This window comes from Camarhynchus parvulus, chromosome 2, assembly GCF_901933205.1.
Source record: "Camarhynchus parvulus chromosome 2, STF_HiC, whole genome shotgun sequence".
Lineage (NCBI taxonomy): Eukaryota > Metazoa > Chordata > Aves > Passeriformes > Thraupidae > Camarhynchus > Camarhynchus parvulus.
The window spans coordinates 39,259,227-39,283,732 of NC_044572.1; the positions used below are offsets into that span (position 1 = coordinate 39,259,227).

Genomic DNA, 24,506 nt, shown 5'->3' on the forward strand with positions numbered 1-24,506 from the left:
AAAATACGCAAAGTATAGAAAGGACCTAAGCCAGCAACTGAGTTTAAGGAAGGCACGTGTCTGCAATTTCCTTCTCAACCTTCCATTATGATATGAAGCTGAGATACAAGAAGTCCCTTCAATATTGACACATATTTTATGTTGTTGAATTGCTTGGACAACAGTGGCAAAACTTCAGATATTCCATTCAAGCCTCTGGGTTTGAACAAAATTTGATTTCCTACAACGGAAATCAGATATTTATTTTAAATAATGCCTATACTGAAGAAATGCTAAGTTTTGACAGATACTTAGGAGGTCCATTAAATTCTTAACTAGCAGTTTACTTCCATTTCTAGCTTGAGCAACCAGAGGTAAAGAAATGAGGAGTGTGGGTGTGGAAAAGAGACAGATATCCTGATATCTGCCTGGAACAATCTCTGCCCCTCTTGTAGTTCCTTTGTTTTGGCTTGTTTTGTTTAGAGCTGCAAGAACTCTGCAAATGGGTGTTCCCAGCTTCTGGCAGCCATATGTGCTGCCTGCCATCTGTTTTCATTCCACCTCACTATAGAGACAAACACACTTTATTTTTAGTGTTCTACATTTCCTGACGTTGCACATAATAAGGATTATATCTTAAATGCAACCCGCTATATGTGAAAAATTTTCCAATGTTAACAAATGAGTTAAGGAGACAGATTTTCCTACAAGACGAGATAAGATAACTTTCACTACTTACTTCTCATTGTAGGTTATCTAATTTACACTGAAGTTTGTTTGATTCCTGCATAGCTGTGCTCTGTACCTCTTCTTTCTTTCTACACTGCCTAGAAGGGGCTTCCTTCATGTATTTTAAGGATACAACTTCCCAGCAACTTCCTGGGGTGTAGGAAATTACTAAGCATTAAATGTCAAAACAGGATATGAAGAAACCAACAGCTAGACGATCAACTCTAGACAGAAAACAGTGCAACAAATACTTGTTTGAAAGGAGGAATTCTGTGCACAGGCTCCCACATAGTTCGGTTGGAAACCATGTACCCCATAATCAGTTTGCAAGCATTAACTGGGTAATGTAGTATTTATGTAAACTTTTAATGGAAAAGATTTCACTGTTAGACCTCAGTGCAACCCTGGAAGGTATCCATGGATGGCACAGTGAACAGCCAGCTGTTCTTTAAAATGCACCTGACTAAGCTGGATTCTAGAAAACATTGCTGATTTTACCTGTATTAAGCCATATATTTCTAGGCAACAGTATTTTTAATTACCTCATTTAATCTCCACCTCCTCAAACTTCTAAAAAGTTGAGTAAGCACTGATTTCTATCTACATGTGCCCTGATCACCATCTACCACTCACCCAGTATTGTACCATTGCCAGCATAACTTAGTAACCATACTTTTAGAGCAGACTGCAGCACAGATCTTTCCACCATGTAATACTGCAAATTCAGAATACTGTAAGTTAACATTAAACAACTGCAGATGAGGAATTACCTCTGGTTAAAATAAAAATTAAAATGTATTAAAAGCTGGGGTGAAATGGAGATCAGCAGAGGAAATAAGTGCCTTTAAAACAATGTGTGAAGAGATTCAAAGTGTTCCTTATTTATAGGGTACTTCAAAAGACAACTGAACAAGTTTCATTTAAACTTTTCATATTAGCTCTATTCAGCATGGGTTACTTATTAATTCTTTCCTAAAATAAGCACTTCTATTCATTGCATGTGATCTTATAAATACAGAAGTACTACTTCATTAATTAGACTGGCAAGGAATTTTTCCAACTTTTTAATTCATTCAAGGTTTTTAAAAATGGACTTCAATTACATTAGTGTTTTAAGTTATCTGCAGCTATCACTCTTCCCCTAGAGATTCTGACTAAAATGATGAGAAAAATTACTTTATCTTACTACTTTTAAATATATTCTGCCTTCTGATTTCAAATTATCAGATGCAGTTAAGGAATTCTGCAATTCCTCAAGGTCCTCTAATACACTGCAAAAACAATTTCTGCTTTAAAGCAGTAACTTTTTCAGCTATCAAAATATCAATTAGAAACAGTTTTGTTGACTGGTGGCACCTGAGTTGTCTTCCTTTTCCTTTTTTCTGCCAAGGTAGTATCCATATTAGCCTAAAATACTCTTCTGTTGAGTTGCCACTCAAAATCTCAGAAAAAGTGTTTAACTGAAACCAAATACAGTAGTTTTAAATGGAGATTGCCAAATTCACTTTGCATTAGTCAAGCACTGATAAACACCCTTCCAGTGTGTACTCTTCTTCCAGTGTGTACAATACAGTAAGTACCCTGTCACTGTGTTAATCTGTATTGTAGGGATGAGGTTCTTCTACTTCCCCTCATAAACTGTTCATTTACATTCTAAAGTATATAATCCATCACACATTGTTCTGTCAATTCTGAGCTGCCATAATCTACTATTTGTTAAGATTCCATTGTTCACTGTGCATATGCAGTTTTCTAATAAAATCTGAATAGTTTTATATTTGCTTAGATTTGTTGAAAGGTCAGCAAACATTTATTTCAACATAAATTATTTTTGACAAACACTGGAAATCAATACAGAGGTTGGAAAGATCAGAAAAAGGAACAAAAACTTTAGAAACACTGATCTTGAGAGCATCATCCTTAATTCTCACTTATTTAAAAATAAAACCATAGTTTGAACTTTGTATTTTAGTTCTACATTAGAGTATCTCTTCTATAATCCAGGCAAGGCCTTCCTCACATTCTCATAAAGACTATCTAATCTGAACATTCACTCCATGTTTTATTCATAGCACTGCAACATCTGATGTCTCCTGGATAGTATTTTTTATTATATTGATTGAAAATAAATGTAAACACTGAATTAACTGAACAGAAAAAAAATGTATATACTTTAACATCAAATTCAGGAAGAGTATTTAAAGCAAGTCAAGACAAGAGCTTAAAAGGATTTCAACCTACATGCCTAACTTGTAAAAGATTTATTAAGCAAATCCGAATTAATATTATTAAAAAAGCATTTATAATGAATAACCTATTTTTTCATAGAAAAAAATATGATGTTCTTACTCAGTTTTAAGCCTCAATTTCTTATCACAGGCCATGACAATTTTAGGTACATAATGAACACTTCTTTCAAAATGAGGTTATTTTCCCAGCAACCACCATGCTTCCAAATAGTTCTAGGTATTAAACACAGGTTTAATACTTAGACATTTAACAAGGAAATTTTGAAGCAATATTGAAATTTACTTAATTTCAGCACTTCCGGATACTACACAAAATCAATTTTTAAAAAAATGTCTAAATCCTCTAATATTGTTTAAAATATTTTGAAATCATCAGAAGCATCTGTTATAATTGGAAAACAGAATTCAATCTGTTTTCCCAAGTAGATTATAAAAACCCAAAAAACCAGCAATCCAATCCCAAAACTCCAAATTAAAATCAATTACAATTACTTTGTGCTTATATGATCATGTTTTGCTTCCTAAAAATTGTTTTCCTTGTCATTGTAAAATTTAAGAAAAGGGTTCAATCCCTTAATTGGTTCAAACCCTTAATATGGTTCAATCCCTTAATTTTTGTCTTTCTTTTTATAGCAAAGAGGTTTTCATTGTGATGTTTACCTATTCAATACACGTGCAGTTTCAAGTTGGTTTAATGGAAGCAGTGAAACAGGAAATAATCTGCCAGCAGAATGAAGACGAATTGCCAACCAAATCTTCATGTTGTATCCATGGTATAATTTCTTCAAGGAATCCAAAGTACACTTCTGCAGTTCAGATTCTCAGAGGTCACTGAGTTTTATAATTATTTCCAAGCAATTTTCCCCACATCCTGTTAAGCTCTCTCTAAACAGCTGTGTGTGTTGCCATGCAGTTTCACCATCCCCTCCATTTAGAACTGCTTCCAACATAACTTCCGTTGCTCCAGAAAAATCTGAATAGGAGCAAAGATTTTTATCTATTGGAGGAAAAGACAGATAATTCAGTAAGCCACAGCTCCAAGCAGTATATAATAACAGAATGTGCATTAAAAATGCTAAGCTCTAATGGATGTTTAATGATTTCAGTTGCAACTACTCAGATTCATTTGCCACCAGACATAGAGGCATCTATCCTTCCTAGTAAAACACAAGTATCTTGTATTCACTCTGTGCTCTTGCTTGCCCTGCCCTGTTGCAGGTAGGACTGTGTATATTAATAAAACTGAGTTTTGTACCACCTTTAATTAAATGTACAGTATTTTCTTGACCTTGCTAAGAAATGCTGTTGGAAAAGTAAAGAATATTCATATTTTGTTTTTAGTGTTTGCACAGTACTCTCTCCATATAAACTATTTATTTCCACTAACACCTCTGCTACATGATATAATACATTATTTAAATTCAACACTTACCTCCTATCAGAGCAATTTCTGCTGTAGGAGAGCGAAGTCTCCACTGTATTCTTCCACTCTGAAATGTTTGACTGCTTGTCCTAACTGAAATGTTATCTATTTTTAGACCAACTGACTTGCACTCAAACTTCCAGCTGATGGAAGCAGAGGATGAGCCTTCTTTTCGGGCTAAATAAACCTACATGGAAAGAAGACACAATCAGCATGTCAAAAACTGAGATGACCAACACACATCTAATTAATCCTCATAACAAGGACATAAAAATTTTAAGATAGCACATTTTCATTCTTTGTCATGCCCCATAATCTTTAAAACTGTACAAAGTACAATTTTATATTAAAAACCTCTTTCTTCATCCCCAAGTATATTCCACAGTTAGGTAATTGTACACATTCACAGCCCCTTGCTAGGGAACACTAAACTATTTCAATATCCATAGTAAAGTTCAAGCCACAAAAACACCTAAGCTTATATTTTTTAAAGAAGGAGAATTCAGGGTCTTTTTAAATGCATGTATCACTTCAGTTGTTCAGTACTGCTGATGGAAAGAATGGTGGAATCAGTAGACTCATCAGCTGTGACTGCACACTGCTTCTCCTAGGACCTGATGTGTCTCAGTCAAAGCAAATCATACATGCCAGCCATTTATAAATACCATATTAACATTATTTGAACTGTTACAACTTTGTATAATTTAATTTAGTCCCAATGCTGTCCTGAACTTCACCTGGCTGAAGAGCCACGCTTACATATTAACATTCATTAAAGTTACTATGAACCCTCTCAAGAATTTGGTCACAAGTGCCTGACAGTTCTTTCAAGTGCAACATCTATCATCAGCAAACCTAAATAATAGACACTACAGTTTCAAGAGTCCAAATTACTATGATTCTTTTGGAATCCTAAACTAATAAAAATTCTGTCATGTCCAAGCTTCTGATTAATATCATACTGAGTGGACTTAGTCCGCTCTTTATTTTTTACTCTTGAGAGAACAAACCAGAATAAAATTATAATAAAACACAGTAGTTAGTTTTACTAAAGATCCCACCTAATATAGAAATGTAATTGACAGACTATTAAACAGAATTTTAGTGTTACTATTTTCATATTGAAGTAAGCTCAAAACCCCTAAAGGTGTGAGGTCTTACACTGAAGATCACCTATGAAAATGCAATGATTTAAGCTGTTTTCATGTCAATGTAATCCTAATGTTCATTAAAGTGCTGACCTCCACATATTTTTTTGAGTATCTCAGCTGGTTCTAGCAAGAGCTTTCCCTTGATCAGATCCTACTGTACTGCTGTCTTTGAGTACGGAAGCCAAAACACCCCATTAAATACTACTTGGTTGAAATGCACTAAATGCAGTTTGGAACACTAGAAAAGCCTCAAACATTAGTCTGTTTCATCTATCATTATATTATCCAAGCATTTAATTAGAAAAAAAGAACTTAGTTTTCTTTTGTGTATTTTTTGACTTTCCCCTAACTTTCAAACTTGGCTGTTTTGTTTCTAGTATTATTTGAAAAATGTCTGAATTCAGAGGGAAAAAATGTAACCAACCAACCAACTCATTCAATTCTCTTCCACTGCAGCAATTCTTCTGGAAAACAAGCCTTTCACCAATCCATGGATTTCAGATCTATAGGTTCTTACACTATTACTATCACCTACTGTGGTCCTGGATACCAGCTTATCTCTGGGTAATGTGACTGAATTTGGGGTTTGTACCTGTTCGCATTGTGTACCATAAAACCAAGTGGTTATTTTCTGTTACTCTTCATCTAACACTTACAGATACATTTTCTGTGGCTTTCAGATTTAAATGCCTTTCCATTCATCACATAATAAATGTTAACCAAGTATTACTGTAAAGGTTCCTTTGGCTTTTAAGTTCTTGGATGGCTGCTGAATCATACTCCAAAGCTGCATTCTTGTACTAAAAGAAAAGGCAAACCCCAAACAACCTTTCCCTCTGCTGTTATCTCCCATTATACAAACAACATCCAAAGGAAAGAAATTTTAAATTCTAAGATTCTTACACACTTTTTGTAGGATGCAAATTCCTGCAGAACTAACATGCCTTACCCACAAGCATAAGAGAGACCTGGAGCTGCAGCTCCTAATTTCTCAATGCCATAATCTCATCCTTTTGAGGTGTTAGTGAATACAAGGGTAAAGTCTTTTTGCCTGGTCTTATAGATTAGTCCCACCCTGTCTTATCTGATTAGTAGAGCTGAGAAAAACAGTAGTTTAGTTTCAGTGCAGGGACAACATGTTTCTCGTAAAAGTGAGGATAACTGATCATTGCAGAATTGCAAACATAATGTACTATCAGATTTTTAGCAGATCCTGGAGAAGCAGACAACATCTGTTCCTTACTCTGAGTTTCTGTTACTTCTCTTTTACTATTAAGTCTACCCTGTTGTGACATCTTTTGTACAATTCTCCCGTTTCTTTCCTTATTCTTTCTCTTTAGGGCAGCATAGCCTCTTCAAGTAATTCCCCCACTGCATTTTGCAAGTCAGTTATGTACAGACCCAGGAGAGAAAACCTCAAGAGGCAGATACATACTTAGCTCCATTTTTATCAATGGGAAGCTAGAAGAATATTTGGTCAGAGACCCTTCAGACTAGTAAAATGACAGAGGAAAAAAGCACTGACATGCTCTAGTCCCTGACAAGAGTGCTCAGTTCCACCGTTGGTCGCTGTTGTGGGAAAAGCTGTTTGCTAGTACATGACCCCTTCCCACTCCACAGGCAGCAATTCTCGTCTTAGATTTAGAGCTTTTGACTCTTGTGCTGCTCAGTCCTGACACTAGGGAAGGATTCTGGGCAGGGTATACAATATTCTGGATAACTGATAGGTTCTTCTCTTCTTGCAGGTGGAATTGTATTATTTAGGATGGCAATTTCTTTCCTTCCTACATAAAGAGATATGATATGCTATAAAACTATTCTTAAAACAACAAACACCTTTTTTTATTTCCAGAGAAGTACTTTTCAATAAAACAGCATTTTCCCACAAGCCTAAGGAAGCCATTTTATAAATTTGGCATTCTGGCAAGGATTTTGCCAACCTGCAGAGAATTCAATCGTCCTTTCTGAAAGACAAGTTAAATTTATTTCTAATTTCTCATAACATCTGGCAATCTTACTGAATCTTAACAACAGCATTTACTAACATCTGCTAAATTCTATGGGCACCAAGAGAGGTTTTGAATCCAAACATTGGCAAGGGTTTTCTGTTTTACTGGAGTTATCATAATTTTACTGAACATTATAGACTTTTAATAATTGCTATTCTTACCATTTTCCAATCTGTTTCAACCTTTCTCCAAATAGATTCTGCCTTCCAAACACCTGCTTCCCAGCCACTTATTTTTTCATTGTTATTGGAAATCCGTGTATAACTATCATCTATTACATTGTAGACGAGATGGAACAGTTTAGATGTCTTCTCCTTTTCAGAGGGAATAAAAACTACTTCTTTTCTTTTCTGAAAAAGCAAAAACATACAAGCATCTTCATTCCCCAATGCCTAAATTCCCTCAAGACGACATTACTTTTAAACAGTATGTCATGGTTTTGCAATTCAGTTTTGCTGCCAAGTGAAAAAAAAAAAGGTCCTTTTTAAGAGAGGTCATGTACAAAACCATTTCTGCAGAAGAAAAGTTTTAAAACAGTTCCTTACAGCACACTTGCAACTTTTCTAGAGCAGAGGAGTAATTTTATTTTTTAAATTTTCAAATAATTACTTTTAGAAGTAATTTTTTAACAAACTAACATGAAGTAGTATCATCTAAGTAAGAAATGAGAGTTTCAGAACAGAAAATTTTTATGTTGAGTACATTGCTTGTACAGTGAATAAGTAAATGATTATTCTGAATAGCAAGCCTGTGACTACCATATACAGGTGCTTGTGTATGCCAGTTTACAAATCAACTTCAAAAAACTTAAAAGTACAAACTGTTTAACTTCAAGTATTATATTTTTTAAGTAATTGTTCTTAAGAGTTTCAGAAAATAAATCTTCCAAACAACAGAGAACTGCAATAAACTATTAGTTTCTCAAACTAAGACAATCTTAAGAAGCTCATTACTTTCACTTAACTGTTTCTGTTCAGGACAGTTAGACATTCCACATGATGGGATTGCTACAAAATTGAGGCCACATCTTTGCATCCTAACTGAAACTAAATATTATTATGGTTCTGGGAAACTGTATCTTAGCATAAAGGTCAGGCCTTGCTTTTGGAAACAGTGAAAAAATACTGATGTGAAAATCAATAAAGCTTATTAAGAGATTGCTTAATTCACACAATTCTAATTGCTCCCACATTTTATTAACAAAAATACTTGGTCAAAACCTACTATTGGTTAAAACCAGGAACTAACCTACTATTGGTTAAAACCTTGAAGTACCTAATAATACAAATTTTTTTTACAGTTTTCCCAATTTAACTAACTTAAACTTTCTAGTTCTGCCAAACTAACTAATTTAAATGAAAAAAGTATTTTTAACTTTTCAGAACAAAACACACTTTATATCAAGAAGTCCCAAACATTATTAGAATCCATAGACCACCATCAATTCTCAAAAATAACTCATGGACCTCTACTGAATTCACATCAAACTTTCACCTAATGTTTTTGCAAGATTCACTTGTTTGAGCTGAATCTGGCTATCTACCATGAAGTGTCTTTTTTTTTTAGACCAAAATCACAAAGCCTTAGTTAGCCACTTCTAAGACAGTCAACAGTGCAAAAGTTAAATACCTCTGAACCAATTTCACCTCTGGCTACTCGCCAAGCCATTGAGCCTGATGTCCTTCCACCATATTCTCCGGGTTTAGGTGTTCTAGGAGAAATAAACTCAACAAGCTCCACAATAGTCCTTTCCAGGAGCTCTCTTTTTCTATTTTCTGACAAAGACTTTTGTCTCTGAAAAAAGACATTTAGGAAAAAAGAAAACATTCAGAAAAAATGGTATTTGTAATTCTGCTCTAGAGTGACACCAACAGGGAAAAACAGAATTGAAAAAATTGGATTAATATTTAAAGTCTAGACTGATTGTTAGAGCCATTAATCTTATACCACAAATAGAAATACAAACCAGTTATAAGCACACAGTTATGTGACAGCAGTGTTTTCTCTAGGAACTTGCAGGCACTGTGTGGAATTGTTTTAAAGTAATGTTTGTGCTTTGTTTTTAATACATTTATTTGGATGATAGAACACTTCCATAACAGTTTTTATAGCTATTCATATGTATACTCTACCATCGCTGTTCTCAGTATTATTTGGGAGAAGGCAAGAATCATTTTCTTCTCCAAGGCAGAGTGACTTGGTTGGCAACAGTTTTGGTTTTGTGATTAAGCCCAAACAAAAATCTTTGAAAGCGTTATTTCACTGATTGGGTCATAAACAAACCATGACATCTCTGTTTTTCAGATGTCAGAAAATCAAGAAAAACTTAGTTCCAGAAAGATTAGTGAAAACTAAAAGAGAATTACATGTCTTTACCTACACGAATAGAACTATAAGCAATTTTTTGGTAAACAACTTAAAAAAATTTCATTGAGATGTTAGTATTTTGTCTACATGATCTTCATGTCAAATAATACAAGTCTGGAATGTGAAGCCTTTCATTCTTTTAACTGTGGATAAACTCACATGGGGCTGAAAAAAGTTCAGCATTGAGTATATAAATTATTACACACATCATCTTTTTTTCTGCTTTGGTGATCACCCAAGGCATGCACACTCAGCCCACTGGGACCTGAAACTTGAGGCTGATAAGCATTTCAATTATCCCAAAAGCAGCTCTGACCCCAGCAAGTTTTGCTAATAGAGATTACACAAAAGAAACATTTGAAGAATTTTTTGTTCCAAACAATATGGAACTGTACAAAGAAAAGTAGATACAGAGAAATGATGAGAAACAGCTCCAGCTGAACAAATTCCAGATGCCAAATATGAGTTCTAACACAGCAAGGGGGGAAACACATCTCTACTTCTGTTGATGGATGACAACCAGTGGTTGCAGCAGTTTTCCAGGAAACATTAGGCCTTCTTGAGTCTTAACAGTTGTCCTGACACTTACGATATCCCTATGCATCACTGCTGATCTTGATCCAGCTCAGAGGAAGCTTGATATGATTTATCCTAAATTAACAACACCAATCCACAATTTCCTTTAAGCACTTTGATGCTCTGGTTACTCTTCTCAGTGCTCTGCTCTGTGACTCTTAATTTTTCATTACTGTTAAAATTATTTCAAGCTCTGGTCTCTAAATATTAGTCCAGCTCAATTACTCACAGTCTTAATGTATGGCTATAACTCTCAAGCCAGTAGGCCTCAAAAAAGGCTTAATTTGTTCTTTAAGTCATCAGCTGTATACTACCACTAGAACTAAAGTTTCCATGCATGAGAATTAGCCCTGTAAGGAAGGAAGGACAAAATGGAAACCTCAAGGTGGTTCAAGGTTTTATGGTATTCTAGTACATTGAATTAATTCCTGGTGCCCCAGGTAGGGAGTGGAAAAAGCTCAGCAGAGAAGTTCTGAACCATGACACACAGGTGCAAATGGCTGCATGTATTTTGGGGATGTTAAGCATGAACAGTGTAAATACACGTGGCTCTGAGTCAAAGCTCTGCTGATGGTATCAACACCTTTTGGAAGTCTTGGAAACAGCCCATGAATCATTCCTCTCACATCCTAGAGCTTGTAAAAAGTTAATGAAAGAAAATGAAACGTGCATTTCTTAAAACTGTAAACATTTTCAAGTTATAGCAGCCCTGACATGGAAAACATTCAGTCACCCTGAAGGAGTCCGCATAGTTACTAAAGAGCTGCAGTTTACTCCCAGCAAGTCTGCTCCAAAGTCCCTAAGAAAAACAATATATACACACACACATCTGTGTATGTAAGAGATAATATGATAAGATAAATAATGATATGTAAGAATATTATTTCCCACAAGTTCAGCACTGCGACTGATTCCTATGTATTCAGGGTAAAATGGGTCATTAACAGTATTTTTTATTATCCATAGTGCATGGATATCCCTGTGAGGTTACCAAATGCATTCCTTTGTTTGAGGACTTCACAGATTCCTGCAGATAGCTGTATTTCACTCTCAGAAACCCACTGAAGGGAAGTTACATACCGTTCTATTTAGTGCATTAATCGTCTCTCGCAGCGTAGCTTCGCTGAGCGCTGTCCTTCTAGAGAGTACTTCTTCATGTTTACTGCTGTATCTCCAGGTGACATCAACCACCTCAAGCACAAGTGGAAGAAAATAAAGCAACCAAAAATTTCCATATATCTTGCTTCATTTAAAGAGGCTAGTTAATAAAATTATGCTTTTCTACAATAATTTGGAAAATCACACCAAGGTGGAACACACTGCATGCTTACTTCAGGGCAAGTTTGTTCATTATTAGCATCATTACTCCTACCTCATCTTTGGAGAATGCAATTATGTAGGAGAGCTTCTTTCCCCAGCCAGCTTCATAGAGAAGAGGCTTATCACAGACATTTTCACAAGGATCACAGTGAAGCCATCTTTTCTGAGATGAAGAATATACTTCGGTCCACACATGATCTATGTAACAAAGGCCAAGAATAAACAGTGACTTATAAAGATAGACCCTCTATTCTAATCTTGCAGAATATTGTACCTTTTTCCAATTTATAAAATGAAGAAACAGGTGAAAGAACATGTTTTCTGTTCATCCAGATAGAGAAACAGTACGAAAGCTTGCTCTTTCTTAGGATCACAGTCCCTTACATTCAGCTAAAGATTGTATCATTCTGAAATCAGTCACCTGACCTTACCTGCAGAACTGTATTTCACCTCATCAGGCAGAACAGGAAATTGAATGTACACTGTCGTTGTTGGCTGACTGTGTAACTGCACATGCTGCCTGATGGCTAATATGATCTGAGAGACATAAAATGCATAACCTCCTCTTGCACAGGTTTGTATTAACGTTACAATATCCAGAATACTGATACCTGTATGGTCCCAGACGTATCTTGCTTCAAACCCTACAGCTCTGCAGCACAGTGTAAAACAATTGGCCCACTCGCCACAGCGTCCACGTCTGGTTTCCAGAAGTTTTTCAGGGTTGTTATACCTACAGGAGAAAAACAACACAAAACAAGAACAATTGAAAATACATTTCACCTTTCAGAAATCTTTACATCGTGTTCTGATGATCTGAACAGACTTCAGTATCAGTCAGTCCACAGAAGATAATGGAAATAACTGCTATACTGCACAAAATACATCTGAGCAGAATGCTACCTCAACTCACATGGCTCCATCATACATTTATAGCAGCACCAAAACACATCTGGTTAAGTTTTCAAAATTGATTTAGACATCTTAAAATATTACTTTTATTCTGGTCCTTTAAACAGTTAGCATAATGTCACAAAAGCATAAATAAATTGTATATTTGCTCTTCTGCTATAGACTCAGCAAAAGATGTACATTACACTGTTATTTCCTGCAGAAGTGAAGTTCTCCCTGCAGCAACAAAACACTACCTACATATAGTTGCCAATATTAACATATTTTATTTAGAAGCTGTAGTTCCTCAAATTAACATTAAAAAAACCCCAAACAACCCAGGCAAGTATTCAGAACAAGTCCACATAAGAGAAAGCACGTATTGTTTTTAAAAATCTCTGATCTTGCAGAGAAATTGCTGGTTCATCAAACATTCTATCATGTTACTTAAAACAGCTTCTCTACTCTCTGAACAAACAACTTTCTCACCTGTTCACAAAATACACAAATACAAAGCTGTTTCTTGAAAGAAAAAAGACAGCAAGTTTCTGTATGCTCACCTTGGGAATCTATTACAGAGCTGACACTGGTTGCAGTAATGGTTTTCCACTCGTCTGGCATCCCACCTTAGATCATCATCAGTGGGCAACAGGGAGCCACTTTTAGGCTCTGTCTGCCCACCACACCTGCTGCAAGGAAGACTATTTACCCAATGAAAAAAGGAAGTCTTAAACCAGTCCAAAAGCTCCAACAATAAGAAATCCTCTTCACTCACATGTGCACCTGTAAAATTTATACAACACACAGTTCAAATGGAAAAGTAATTTAGTTGAACTTGACAGTGTCTATGCAAATTAGCATTGCTGGGCCTTTATATATTTTTATGTACTTTTAAATATAAAATCTGTATTAAAAAGCTTTGTATATTACTTAAACGCATACAAAAAAGAAAATCTTAAGTTGTCAAGACTGAGTAAGTTCAAACTTAAGAACAAAAAACTGCAGTACTTAATACTACAGCTAGATGAGAATAAGAAATTTTTCAGAAAAACGAGTCAGATTTACATTTCAGCCTGATGAAGTTCCTGATGCTCTTCATACTCTTCTAGGACTTTTGAACAGAGAGTTAATTATTTTTCTGCTCCAAAATATTTTCCTATTCATAGGAATAACAATTGCTTTGATTTCAACATACCAAGAACCAGACACTGGCAGCAATCTAAACAACCAGGTGTACAGGCTTTTCTATAAACAGACCTTATACAAACACAGCTTAATTATTGTAGAAAATATGTATATACCATGCAAACATGTTGAGTTTGTTCGAATTTCAGCAAATAAACACCTTTCTCAGCTTACCCAAGGCAGACACTGGATGTCTTTTGTTTTCTACTCTAGCTGATTTCACCACACCAGACTCTTCTGGCTCATTTTCCTGCTTACAACAGGAGTTAGAATCTACTTACATATTCTCACTGTTCTGACACCTGGAAATAGCCCCATTTTACCTAAAAACAAATCTAAAAATCCAGCTTTTCAAGGAAGATCCATTCATTTAAACTTCTTAGAATCTTTAAATGCACATCCTGTTACAATGTGCAGAGAGATACTCTTCCTTCTCAGACACATAAATATTCAAATAGTTCTTCCTAATAACTTTATCACCTAGGCCACACTGCACTCATAGGTATTACTGCCTGATTATTTTTATGCACTACAGCTTTATTCTAGTCACAGTGCACACAAGTTTGACTAATGAATATTAACACATAAAATAAATTCGTAAAAATGCTGCTAAAAGGAAACTGAAGGCAGTTGCACTAAAAATTTATGCACTTTTTCAGGATGGTGAAAAAAACCCCTAAGATGAGTGTTTAAGCTCATTTCACATCTTGCTCTGAAACTGTAGCCATCCTTGGTACAAAAGGCTCTGTAGGAGCACTAACGCCATTAAACACACATTGCCAAGATCATGAAGTGCTTGAGAAGAGATCATCTGTTAATCAAAGCAAAAATACCTGACTTCTAATTATAGCAAAATTTCCATTTTTACTCATGTATGTGGAAAACCTTTGTGCCTCAACACTCAGAGAAAGGCTCACTGCTTACAACATGCATATGCTTGTACATTCAAACTTTTTGCTAAAAGATGAATGAGAAGATTTCTAGCACAGGCCATACTCTCTTTTCCTGGATAACAACACTCAAACTAGACCCATCTGTGAAAATATGATTGCTACGCTATAAATGTTCTTCCCTTGATTTGCAAAATAAATCCTTCATTAAAACATCACATGGAAAAATGACAAATGCGATTTATTTGAACAGGAAACAGTTGGCTGTGATACACAGCTATTTTTGACTGTTTAGTCTATCTTTCTAATGAAATGTGGCAAAGGGAAATAATAAAATCAAAGCTACAATTCTCATCAAATGACTGTTATCTTCCTAGTCTTTATGAGCCAAAAATGCTCACTATGTGTTGCAAGGCCTATCCTAAACACAAGTGTCCCCTAGCACTAAGTATTTATTCCTGCAGGTGACAATCTTAATGTAGCAGGACAGAAACCAAGAAGCTGAAAACCAATTACCCAAACATCTCATACACAGTCCATTCCAAAACAAATGTTTCTATAAAGCTCTTGAAAAATGCTTTGAGGCTGTCACAATCTGAAACAGTGGAATTCCATCCTTTCCCTTTTATCAGTATCTAAATTAAGGTCTGGAAGCCATTTTGACTAAATCAGTCTGATGGTTTGGGAAGAAGCACTCAGGACACTCCTCCCCCTTCCTTCCCCTTTTTAAACAATGTGCACAGTACTACTAGAGTCTAAGAGGCAGGCTTGTTCTTGATTTTTTTCCTTTATAAAGAAATTTAATACTTGTAATTTATTAGCGCTAAATCTCTTTTCCCCACTGTATTGTCCCATGCTGCTGAATAAGAATGCTTTGTAATTGTTCACATGGTTTCTTACTTCCCAATACAGTTTTATAAAAGAAAAATTACCAAGAATATCCATTGTCAAAAATTTCCTTAATGCCAAAGACACAATTACATATTACTGTGTGGCTGTATGAGACACCACATAGTAATTTATAAAAAACATGTGAAGAGATTATTTTCGGTTTGCAAACCAAGAGCATTCCTATAAATTTAGCAGAATTGCTTGAAACAGTCTTCTATCAAAGATTCATGGTGAAAAAGATTTTTTTTGTTTAAATATGATCTTGGAATTGTATTTTTAAAAACATTTATCCTATAGAAGCAACATTTCACCATACCACTGAAACAAATCTAGAACCATCCCCTGAAAATAGAAATATGTCATTTTAACTGACAAAAACTTTATACATTCAAAACAAAGTCACATTTATGAAGAAAATATAAATTTTAAACACTGATGCCACAAGTATTTATGCCTACATTTCATATCTAGCTCCATGAGGAACAGGGTATAACCCTATTCACTTACGGATTAGGAAGGAAAGTGATCATTTGTTTGAATCAGGTTGCATCTTGGAAAGATCTCATTCAAAATCTCACCAATATCACTTTAGAAAACAAGTGGTATTTAAAAATTTTATTCTGAATTTAGAACTGTAGTACATACAGGAAAACTGCACTCTGAGAATTTCATAACAATGACTACTTGAACAAGAAGCTCCCCTCCTCTTCTGCAGCTATTTCTTTTGAGATTCAAGGAATGCAACATTTGTTTCCCCAGTGTTTTTTCTACTAATTCAGAAATTAAGAGTCCAAAATTTCTACATAAGAGCAGTAAAAGATGGATGACAACAGAGAAATAAAAATAAGAGAAGTAAGTAGCAAATTAGGAAGAAGGCCATTCCAATTTAGAAACAGCATTTGGAACTTGCAGACATATGACCAAACACACATCAACAATGTTTGAAAGATGTTTCTAAGTATGTTTGAAAGAACATTTCTACATTCATATGCACTTTAACTCGGCAGTATTACCTTTGTCCAGTCTTGTAGCTTGTGCTAGCTTTTTCTGAGCTTTGCTTTTCAATTCCTGGAGGGGAATTGCAGCCAGAGCTTTTTGCTGAATAGAAGGATTCTCATACATCAATACAAGACCCTCAAATTTTGTTTGAAGTGTTTTCAAGATTTCTGCAGCCTGCAAAAGGATTTTTAATCACAAGATGATCTATGAATTTTCACCTTCAGGCAGAATAATCAAGCTTCTTCTATTTTAGTTTAAGTCAGTCATAATTCTATGTTCATATTTACATTATATATTTATTTATCGGTGAAATGTTTATTTGCAAAGATATCAACAAGAACTGAAGACACCACCACCCAAACTGTAAAGCTAGTCTTGTTGTCTCTGAGCATTCTGAATAGTGTCTTGAGTGAAAAATCAATTAACTTAGGGAGAAAACTGTTTTTAAAGACACCTCTAATGGGAAAGTCTTTGACTTCCCCACCTAATCCCCTCCACCTTTCTTTTGGACACCTTTTATCCAAAATCCACAAAAAGACATGCAATCACTTTTATTTTCTGGACACTGCTACACTGGTTTGTAGAACTATATTATTGATGAATTCTGCTTATTATTTCTTATTCATGAATGTTGCTTGTCTGTTTCTACTTCCTTCTTTTAGAGATCAATTCTGGTAGAGGTTTATATAGACAGCCCAGTACCCAGCCACTGAACCACTCAGTCTGTTTCAGCAGCAACTGGATATAAGAACAAGGTTTCCTTCAGTCAGTTATCCTGAGTGTCACCTAGAGGCATCTTGCACACAATAAGGTATACACACAGATACCAAAACTAACAGCTGAGGGTAATAATAATGAAGCTGGTAGCTGAGCAAACCATTTTTTCCCATTTAAAAGGGAACAATACACAACGTGAAATGGGACTTAGAAAGTAAGAGTCTGGCATATTTTTGGAGGAAGCCTGTGGCACTGCTAAATTACCTTTTCTCTATCGCTACATCGTGTTTCAGCCTTTAGCCTTGTTAACTACGATTTTAATTTAATGAAAAACGCAATGCTTTCCTGAGGTGCTTGCAGCAAATGCAGTATCATACACCCAGGTGTGAGAACTCTTCAGAAGAAAACTTCTTTTAAAGGAGCACTCAAATTACAAGTGATTGCTTTGATGCTGTTACAGTACTTCAGGATCAGTCCTTAATTTTCATAACTGCTAAAACAGAACAGAGATTGTTTTGCTTTTCATGGAGCTCATCAGCTGTAGGTAACTGGTTTAACATTATAAACTCCATTGTGTCCAGATTCATTTAATGCAAGTTGAAAGGAAGAAATAAGGGACATTAGAGACTGCCAAAGGCCTTATGACCTTCATGGTCCATCAGCTTCCTGAACGGGTATGCAGGGATATTGCTCAGCACAACAGGACTCCCAGACTCTTTGACAACTCAGGTTTCTGATGCAAAACCATCAGTGTTACAGTAGTGCTTAATCTGCTTTATAAAAGCCACTGTATGAAGTGTTATGCAAACATTTAATCGTAGAAGCCAGGTGAACCTGGCAGCAGTTCTAAGTTTAGATACACTTTTCGTCCTGTAATCACTATGCCATTCAGGAAGGGATCAGAATCCATCCACCAGAATTAACACTAGCCATAGCTCTCCTTCTCCTAAGTGTCAAGAATATTTTATAACAAGAAATGCGGAAGAAAACAATGAGGCAAATTCATGGTGGGCTAGGTTCCTAGAGCTGTGTATTTATGAATATTCCTCTGTTCTTTCAAGTAAGCTTTTCCCTGTGTTTACCAGGCCTCCCATGAATGACAGGTGAAACACAGGCAAGAAAAAAATGCTTGCACTACAGAAACAACTCTAAATCTCTCTGACATCTGTCAGCAGTGCATACAACAATAACACAACTGTAACTCTGCAGCATACTCACTGGAAATCAAACCCCCCACTGCTGTGCAAGCAAAATGGCCAGGTCACTGCCAGACTTCCTTCCAATCAATTCAGACTATAAAGACCAAATTCAATGGCTCAGAGACCTATCAATATAGTTCCCTGTAGGGATCAGCTAAATACAGCATTCTAGCAGAGTGACAACACTGCATTAGTAATGCCTCTAAATAGTAGTAAGTTTGGTCCCATCACCCAGGCATGGAAAATGAATAGTTTCAGAGAAATGGATCCACAACTCTGATGACTAGTGTATGTTGGGGCAGAATAACTAGAAATTGAAAGGATTAACCTCAGAATACATTGTGTCAACATTGTGCAGCATCATTGTCATTGCAGGTTCAACGTTTAAAGCTTCCCTTACTAAGCAGTACAGCAGCAGCAAATCCCTCTGCAGGTTCCATAATCGCTTCCAACCACCACTGCAGAAGTGGCTGAAACAGTAAAAATCCAGAAGCAGGCCAAAAAACCAACCCAGAAACCTCCAAAAGTAAAACAAATCCAGTCAGCACATTTTAGAGGCAACTACTGCCATGCTAACATAATTACATTAAATGCCTCAATACAACATGCCTTACAACAGTGGCTTTCCCAAAAGACCTTTTGTGTGAGGATGGCTCATTCAGTGCTCTCTATGCCCAAAAGCTATCACTTCAAATAATGCTTTGCCATTTCTCATTCACTGACTTGGGTGGGCACTGGGAAGAAACAGTATGTCATGGTTCATATCCAACAATATACTGATAATAATAACATAAAACACGCAAATTGTGTTTAAGGATGCATGGGAATTGAGCTTTTGGAGGGATTCATCTTACACTAACTTTGAGATCAAAGTGACACTGGTTCTAGGAGGAAAAACTCTTCAGAAAGTTAAACCAAAGCATCCTTAAAAGCTTCTACCAAGAGGTGTAACTTAGTTTTTCAAAGTTGTATGAAGTGCTGAGTCTTCTCCCATTAGGCCCATTAACATCAGATGAAAGGACTTTGCTCTGTCTTGATCAGGAACGTCACCTCAACTTCTTGGACAAGGGAAACTTAGCCTAAATAACTATAAATTTGTCCTTGTCTGGCTAAATTTCTGTTTTTAATGACAGGCACATGTGAAAAAAGAAAGCCCTCCTCATAGGCCTACAGATAGAGATCATAATGCAAGAATCAAGACACCAACAATTATAAGCATTATGGTTATGCTCCTCTTCTTCTGATGGCTCTCAAACACCAAACACAACCCTAGTCTTAGCTTCCCACTCTCCCCCTTGTTCTCCATCTTGCTGCTCCTTTTCAATACATATCTGCTTTTTTTCTTGACACTCTGATCATCAGAATATTCACGGACATCTTCAACAAAATCTCTTGCTAATATTCTGTTTATAGCACATTTCATGCTTAAGTTGTATGTAAACTGAAGAAAACACTCAAAAACCTTCAGAAACCACTGGGGGAAAAAAATGTCTAGTCCAACCTTCTTAAAGCGAGATCAGCTATGTGGTCAGACCGAGGTGCTCTAGGCTTAACAGTGTGCTTATCTGGAGTCTACTCATTTTCTCTGATAGTTAGCTTTCTAACAGTCACAACAGTTAATTCTTCTTCAATCTTTATATGCAAGACTAATGAGCCTATGAAGTTTGCAGATTACAATTACCATTTCAAGAGATTGCACAAGTGATGTTTCTGGCTGCTGACGGGCAGGGGCAACAGGTCTCGAAGGGCGTTGTACGGCTGTCTGAGTGCTGCTGACAGCTTCAGAGGATCCTGATCTGTGGATTTGGTTTGACTCATTCAGTCTGCTACTCCTCTCTCCAGCAATTAAGTCTCTGATTTTACGTAGCTGCTCAATTGAAGCTTCCTTAGGGAATACCAAGTGAGTTTCTCCCTGAAATTTAGACAAGCGAATTCAACAATCAATGCAGGTCTAAGCTGGTCAATGATCTGTAGCTATAGCTGAAGTATTTACTGGAAGTTAGCATCCTATGGCTTGGCAGGATTCAGCTTTTTAGATTAGGTCCCTTACAACAGAAGCTCGAAGCCTCTCACAGCCTCAGAAGCCTACCAGATGAAGAACCTAGAGTCAATCTAGAGAAAGAGGCTCATAGCAACATGCTTTGGTTAGTAATTTATTTTGTGGAGCCATTCGTGGGCTATGTAATTATGGTTTGGCACAGAAAGCAGCAACAACAGAAATGAACAATTAATGCTCAGTTCTCACAGTACCATAATTAAATCCTAGGCAACACATCGAAGACATCCAATGTTGAGGGAAGATGCCCCTAGAACAGCATCTGCTGGAAATTCTCATACATACTGGTATCTTTTATGTTGAAGTTTTAAGTTCTTAGATAGGCAATATTACTCTTGTTACAACTGGTACCTGGGTTGACTTTTGGGTTTTATTTTTGACTGCAGCATGATTACTGGTAGCATTACAAGAGGTCAGTAATTATGACAGAATCAAATGTGTACTTAACATAAAGGAACAGGTTACTAAAAACATGAATATCCTGAAGCATTCATCCTTTAACAGTTTCAATTTCTACCACTGCAGTACTTCTATTTATCAAGGTAATTTGTTTACCTACAGTTACTTAAGGTCACATATCACTGCAGATGGAGACTTGGTGTTAACACTTAAAAAAACAACAAAACTAAATGGAATGTATCAATCCATTATCAAGCAGAAACAAAAGTAAGAACAGTATTAGCCATGCAGTTGAAGAGAAGCTTGTGAGCTCCAGCTTTGACTGACACAATAACTATAAAACTGAGGCAACACACTCTCAGAGACCTGCTGTTAGCTACACCACCCACCTCCTGGTTAAAATACACCATTAAAAGTCTCCTGAGCACCAGCGTGAGAATAAATCCACAAACCATTTCTCCCCCTGCAGTCACCACTTCTTTCAGTAGACTTTTTCTTTTAATTAAAAAATTACAGTAATAACTTTACCCAAGGAGAAGGTAAAGGTCTCACGACAGCTGGACCTAAGTAACATATGTACATACCCATACAGTTTGTGGCATCAAACAGACACATTAAAGCAAAGCAAGAGCTTTGCACTGTTAAAGAGTTGGGTTTTTAGACCAGCTTTCCAGTAATTATAAAAACTGCTTCTGTAACAAGCTTTGGCAGTTTAAGTTCCACCAAGACAGTGACCACCTCAGAACACAAAGCAATCTTTGAAATGCATCCTTCTGACTGCAACTGAATCAAGATTCACGCAACACTATTCTAGGATAACATTTCATAACTTTTAAAAATGGGTTTTGTACTACTTGAACAGTCAGTCTATCGCCCTTCACTGCTGTCATGACAACACCAGTACTTGTGCAGCTGCGCTGTCAACTGGCTGAAAAACATTTCTGGTTTTGTTTTGGAAGATTAAGTTTTCATCAGATCAGCTTCCCTTATCTAAATCACTACAGGGTCCTGCTAATGGTAGGAACATGAAGAAGAGCAGGGCTTCTTAAATTTTTTTCTCTCTTTAAAATGGCATATTCAACACCCATTTACAATGTCTGATGTTCACCAAAGAGCAGATTACTACAAAGAGAAGGGGTTTCCACCCTTCTTCCCCCACTTCCTTTGTGCCAGCATGGATGTGTATCCAGCCATTCAGTAAACCAGCAGCGCCTGAGCAGCAAAACAAAAATCTTGCTATGCATTCGGTTAGCTCACCATTTTTCTGAAGCAGCCACATTCTCTGCTGGTTAGCTACAGATATTTGCACCCAAGGACTGAAAGAAAACACCAACTGCCCTAAAATCTACTGCCTTGCAACTAAAGAAGCAGAAAAAAATTCCAATTTTTAATTTTACTATGTAAACAGATGAAGATACCTCACGTTACTACATTATACTCACCTCTTGAAACCCCATCTCAAATAAACATTCAACAGCTCCTCTGACAGGCAACAACCTTGTGGAAAATGCTGGATTTCCAATCCGAATTAATCTGTATTTTTCCTCATAGGGATTCCTGAACAAATTGAAAGTTATAATTATATCTGCAAATGAAGTAGACACTTAAAAGCTGGGTAACTGCACTATGAAAAATTTTTTCAAAGTTTAGTGTCATTTACATCACTTAGGCAAAACCTACATAAAACTTGACTTTATAAATGTTTTTTTGTACTTAGTTCTGAGTTACCAACCAGTGCTAAAGTTTAGCTGGCAACTTATGTGCATGAATTCATGTTTTGCAGTCATACCCAGCAGGGCTAAGTCTGTAGTGATGACACTTAGAGACAACTTCACATCCCTTCATATCTGGTGCATTCTAATTGAACCTGCTAGATTAATGCTGGATGGCTTTGGCCCCTCCACCCAAGCTGTGCTAAACTGCTTGGTACTTGAGTGGAACAACTGTGGTCTCTGTACTGCCTCTCAGTTCCCCTTTCAATTCCTTTAAAAACCTTTTTCTCTCGCCTCCTTTTTTAAAAGAAGCCAGCCCGGGACTCGCCATTCTCTGGCACACAGCAGCTTTAACAAGTGGTTGACGAGGCAGACACAGACAGGGAGGGGCAGCCCATACACCAGGAGCTGCCGAAGACACCAAGGTCAATCACACGTACTGCCGAGTATGGGCACCCGCGACAGAGCCACCTCGCAGAAATTCAGCTATAATTAACTCTTGGTACCAACCTTGAGAAATCAGAAGCATAGGGCAAGCAGAAAAATAGAATAAAAAAATGTCAAAATTAAGTAAAAAATAAGTTTAAATCAAGTTAAATTACTTGCTGTGCATCCAGTTTTTTTAGGTAGTTCAATACCCACCTAAGGTGAAAAATCAGAAATAAGGCATCATTTTGTGGTTAATGCACAAACTCCTAAACTTTCAAAACAAACCAACCAGCAATAAATAAAGAAATAGAAATCCAGAACACTACACCTCTGTTAGTGTAAGCAACATTAATTTTAAAATAACGACAAAACCACGCGAGACGCTTCTGAACTCCGGTATTACACAACAGAACCGAAGGCGCCGCGCGGAGCCGGGGAGCGGCCGGCGGGACCCTGCGGCACCGCCCGCGGACCGAGGGCGGCGACCCCGCTCACCGGAGGATGTTGTCAGCGTAAGTGAGGAGCAGCCGCGAGGCCTCCAGGAAGATCTCCCGCCTGTTCTGGCACAGCTCGCTCACGGCGGGGGAGCCCGGCGAGGACGAGAGCCCCAAGGCGGCCGCCATCGCTGCCCGCCCCCCGCGCCGCTCCGCCCGGTCCCGGCGCTGCACCAGGCGCATGCGCCGTGCGAGCACCGAGCTCACCGCCCTCAGCCGGGCAGCACCGCCCGCTGCTGGGCGCATGCGCAGCAGGAGCGGTGGGGTGACTGCGCGCAGTTCCGGCGTTCACAGCCGCGCGTTTGGGGGGGCCCTAAAGAGCCCCGTTAAAGGGTTTAACCCTGTCCCCGCACCCCCTTGGGCAGCAGGACCTCCCGGTTACACCGGGTCCTGTGTCTCAAAGCAGCTTCTTTCACCCAGTGTACAAGGCGCCAATCTGCAGGTCGAGGTATTTGGTTTATTTATAGATCTGTGCAGAAAGGGGTGCACAAGGCCAGCACGATGGCTACCAAAATTTATCACTGTTTATACATTGTAGCAAACAAAGGCATCCCTGTTCATTGGATACAAGTTACACAGTTCTCTTATTAATAAAAATGCTATCTTCTATTGGTTTAAATGATTCCTTCTTACGCTGATTATTCCACACGCTCATTTTTTCTCTCTAGTCAATGGCTGGAAACTTCCTGCCAGAATTACCTTTTTATTCAGTCAGAGCTGATCCCAGCACTGCTGCTGAGTTGGCTTTGCTAGTTTCTTCCTTATCTTGGGAGTTCTGCCAAATGTCCTTGTGTCAAATAAATTCCTCATTCTTTGTGCCCACTGACAGTAGTACATCCTT

General features: G+C 37.2%; 1 protein-coding gene across 1 annotated transcript; it reads right to left on the reverse strand.

The window, feature by feature from the left end:
* Positions 1–23,848, reverse strand: NGLY1 (N-glycanase 1). The gene is made up of 12 exons (XM_030971698.1): positions 23,667–23,848; positions 22,473–22,587; positions 20,257–20,487; positions 16,674–16,833; positions 13,255–13,477; positions 12,415–12,536; positions 11,856–12,001; positions 11,564–11,674; positions 9,170–9,334; positions 7,702–7,890; positions 4,390–4,567; positions 1–3,954 (listed from the first exon to the last, which is right to left on the reverse strand). Exons 1-12 carry the CDS (start codon positions 23,846–23,848, stop codon positions 3,779–3,781), a joined length of 1,998 nt encoding a protein of 665 aa, XP_030827558.1. The 3' UTR covers positions 1–3,778.
* Positions 23,849–24,506: the final 658 nt, after the last annotated feature.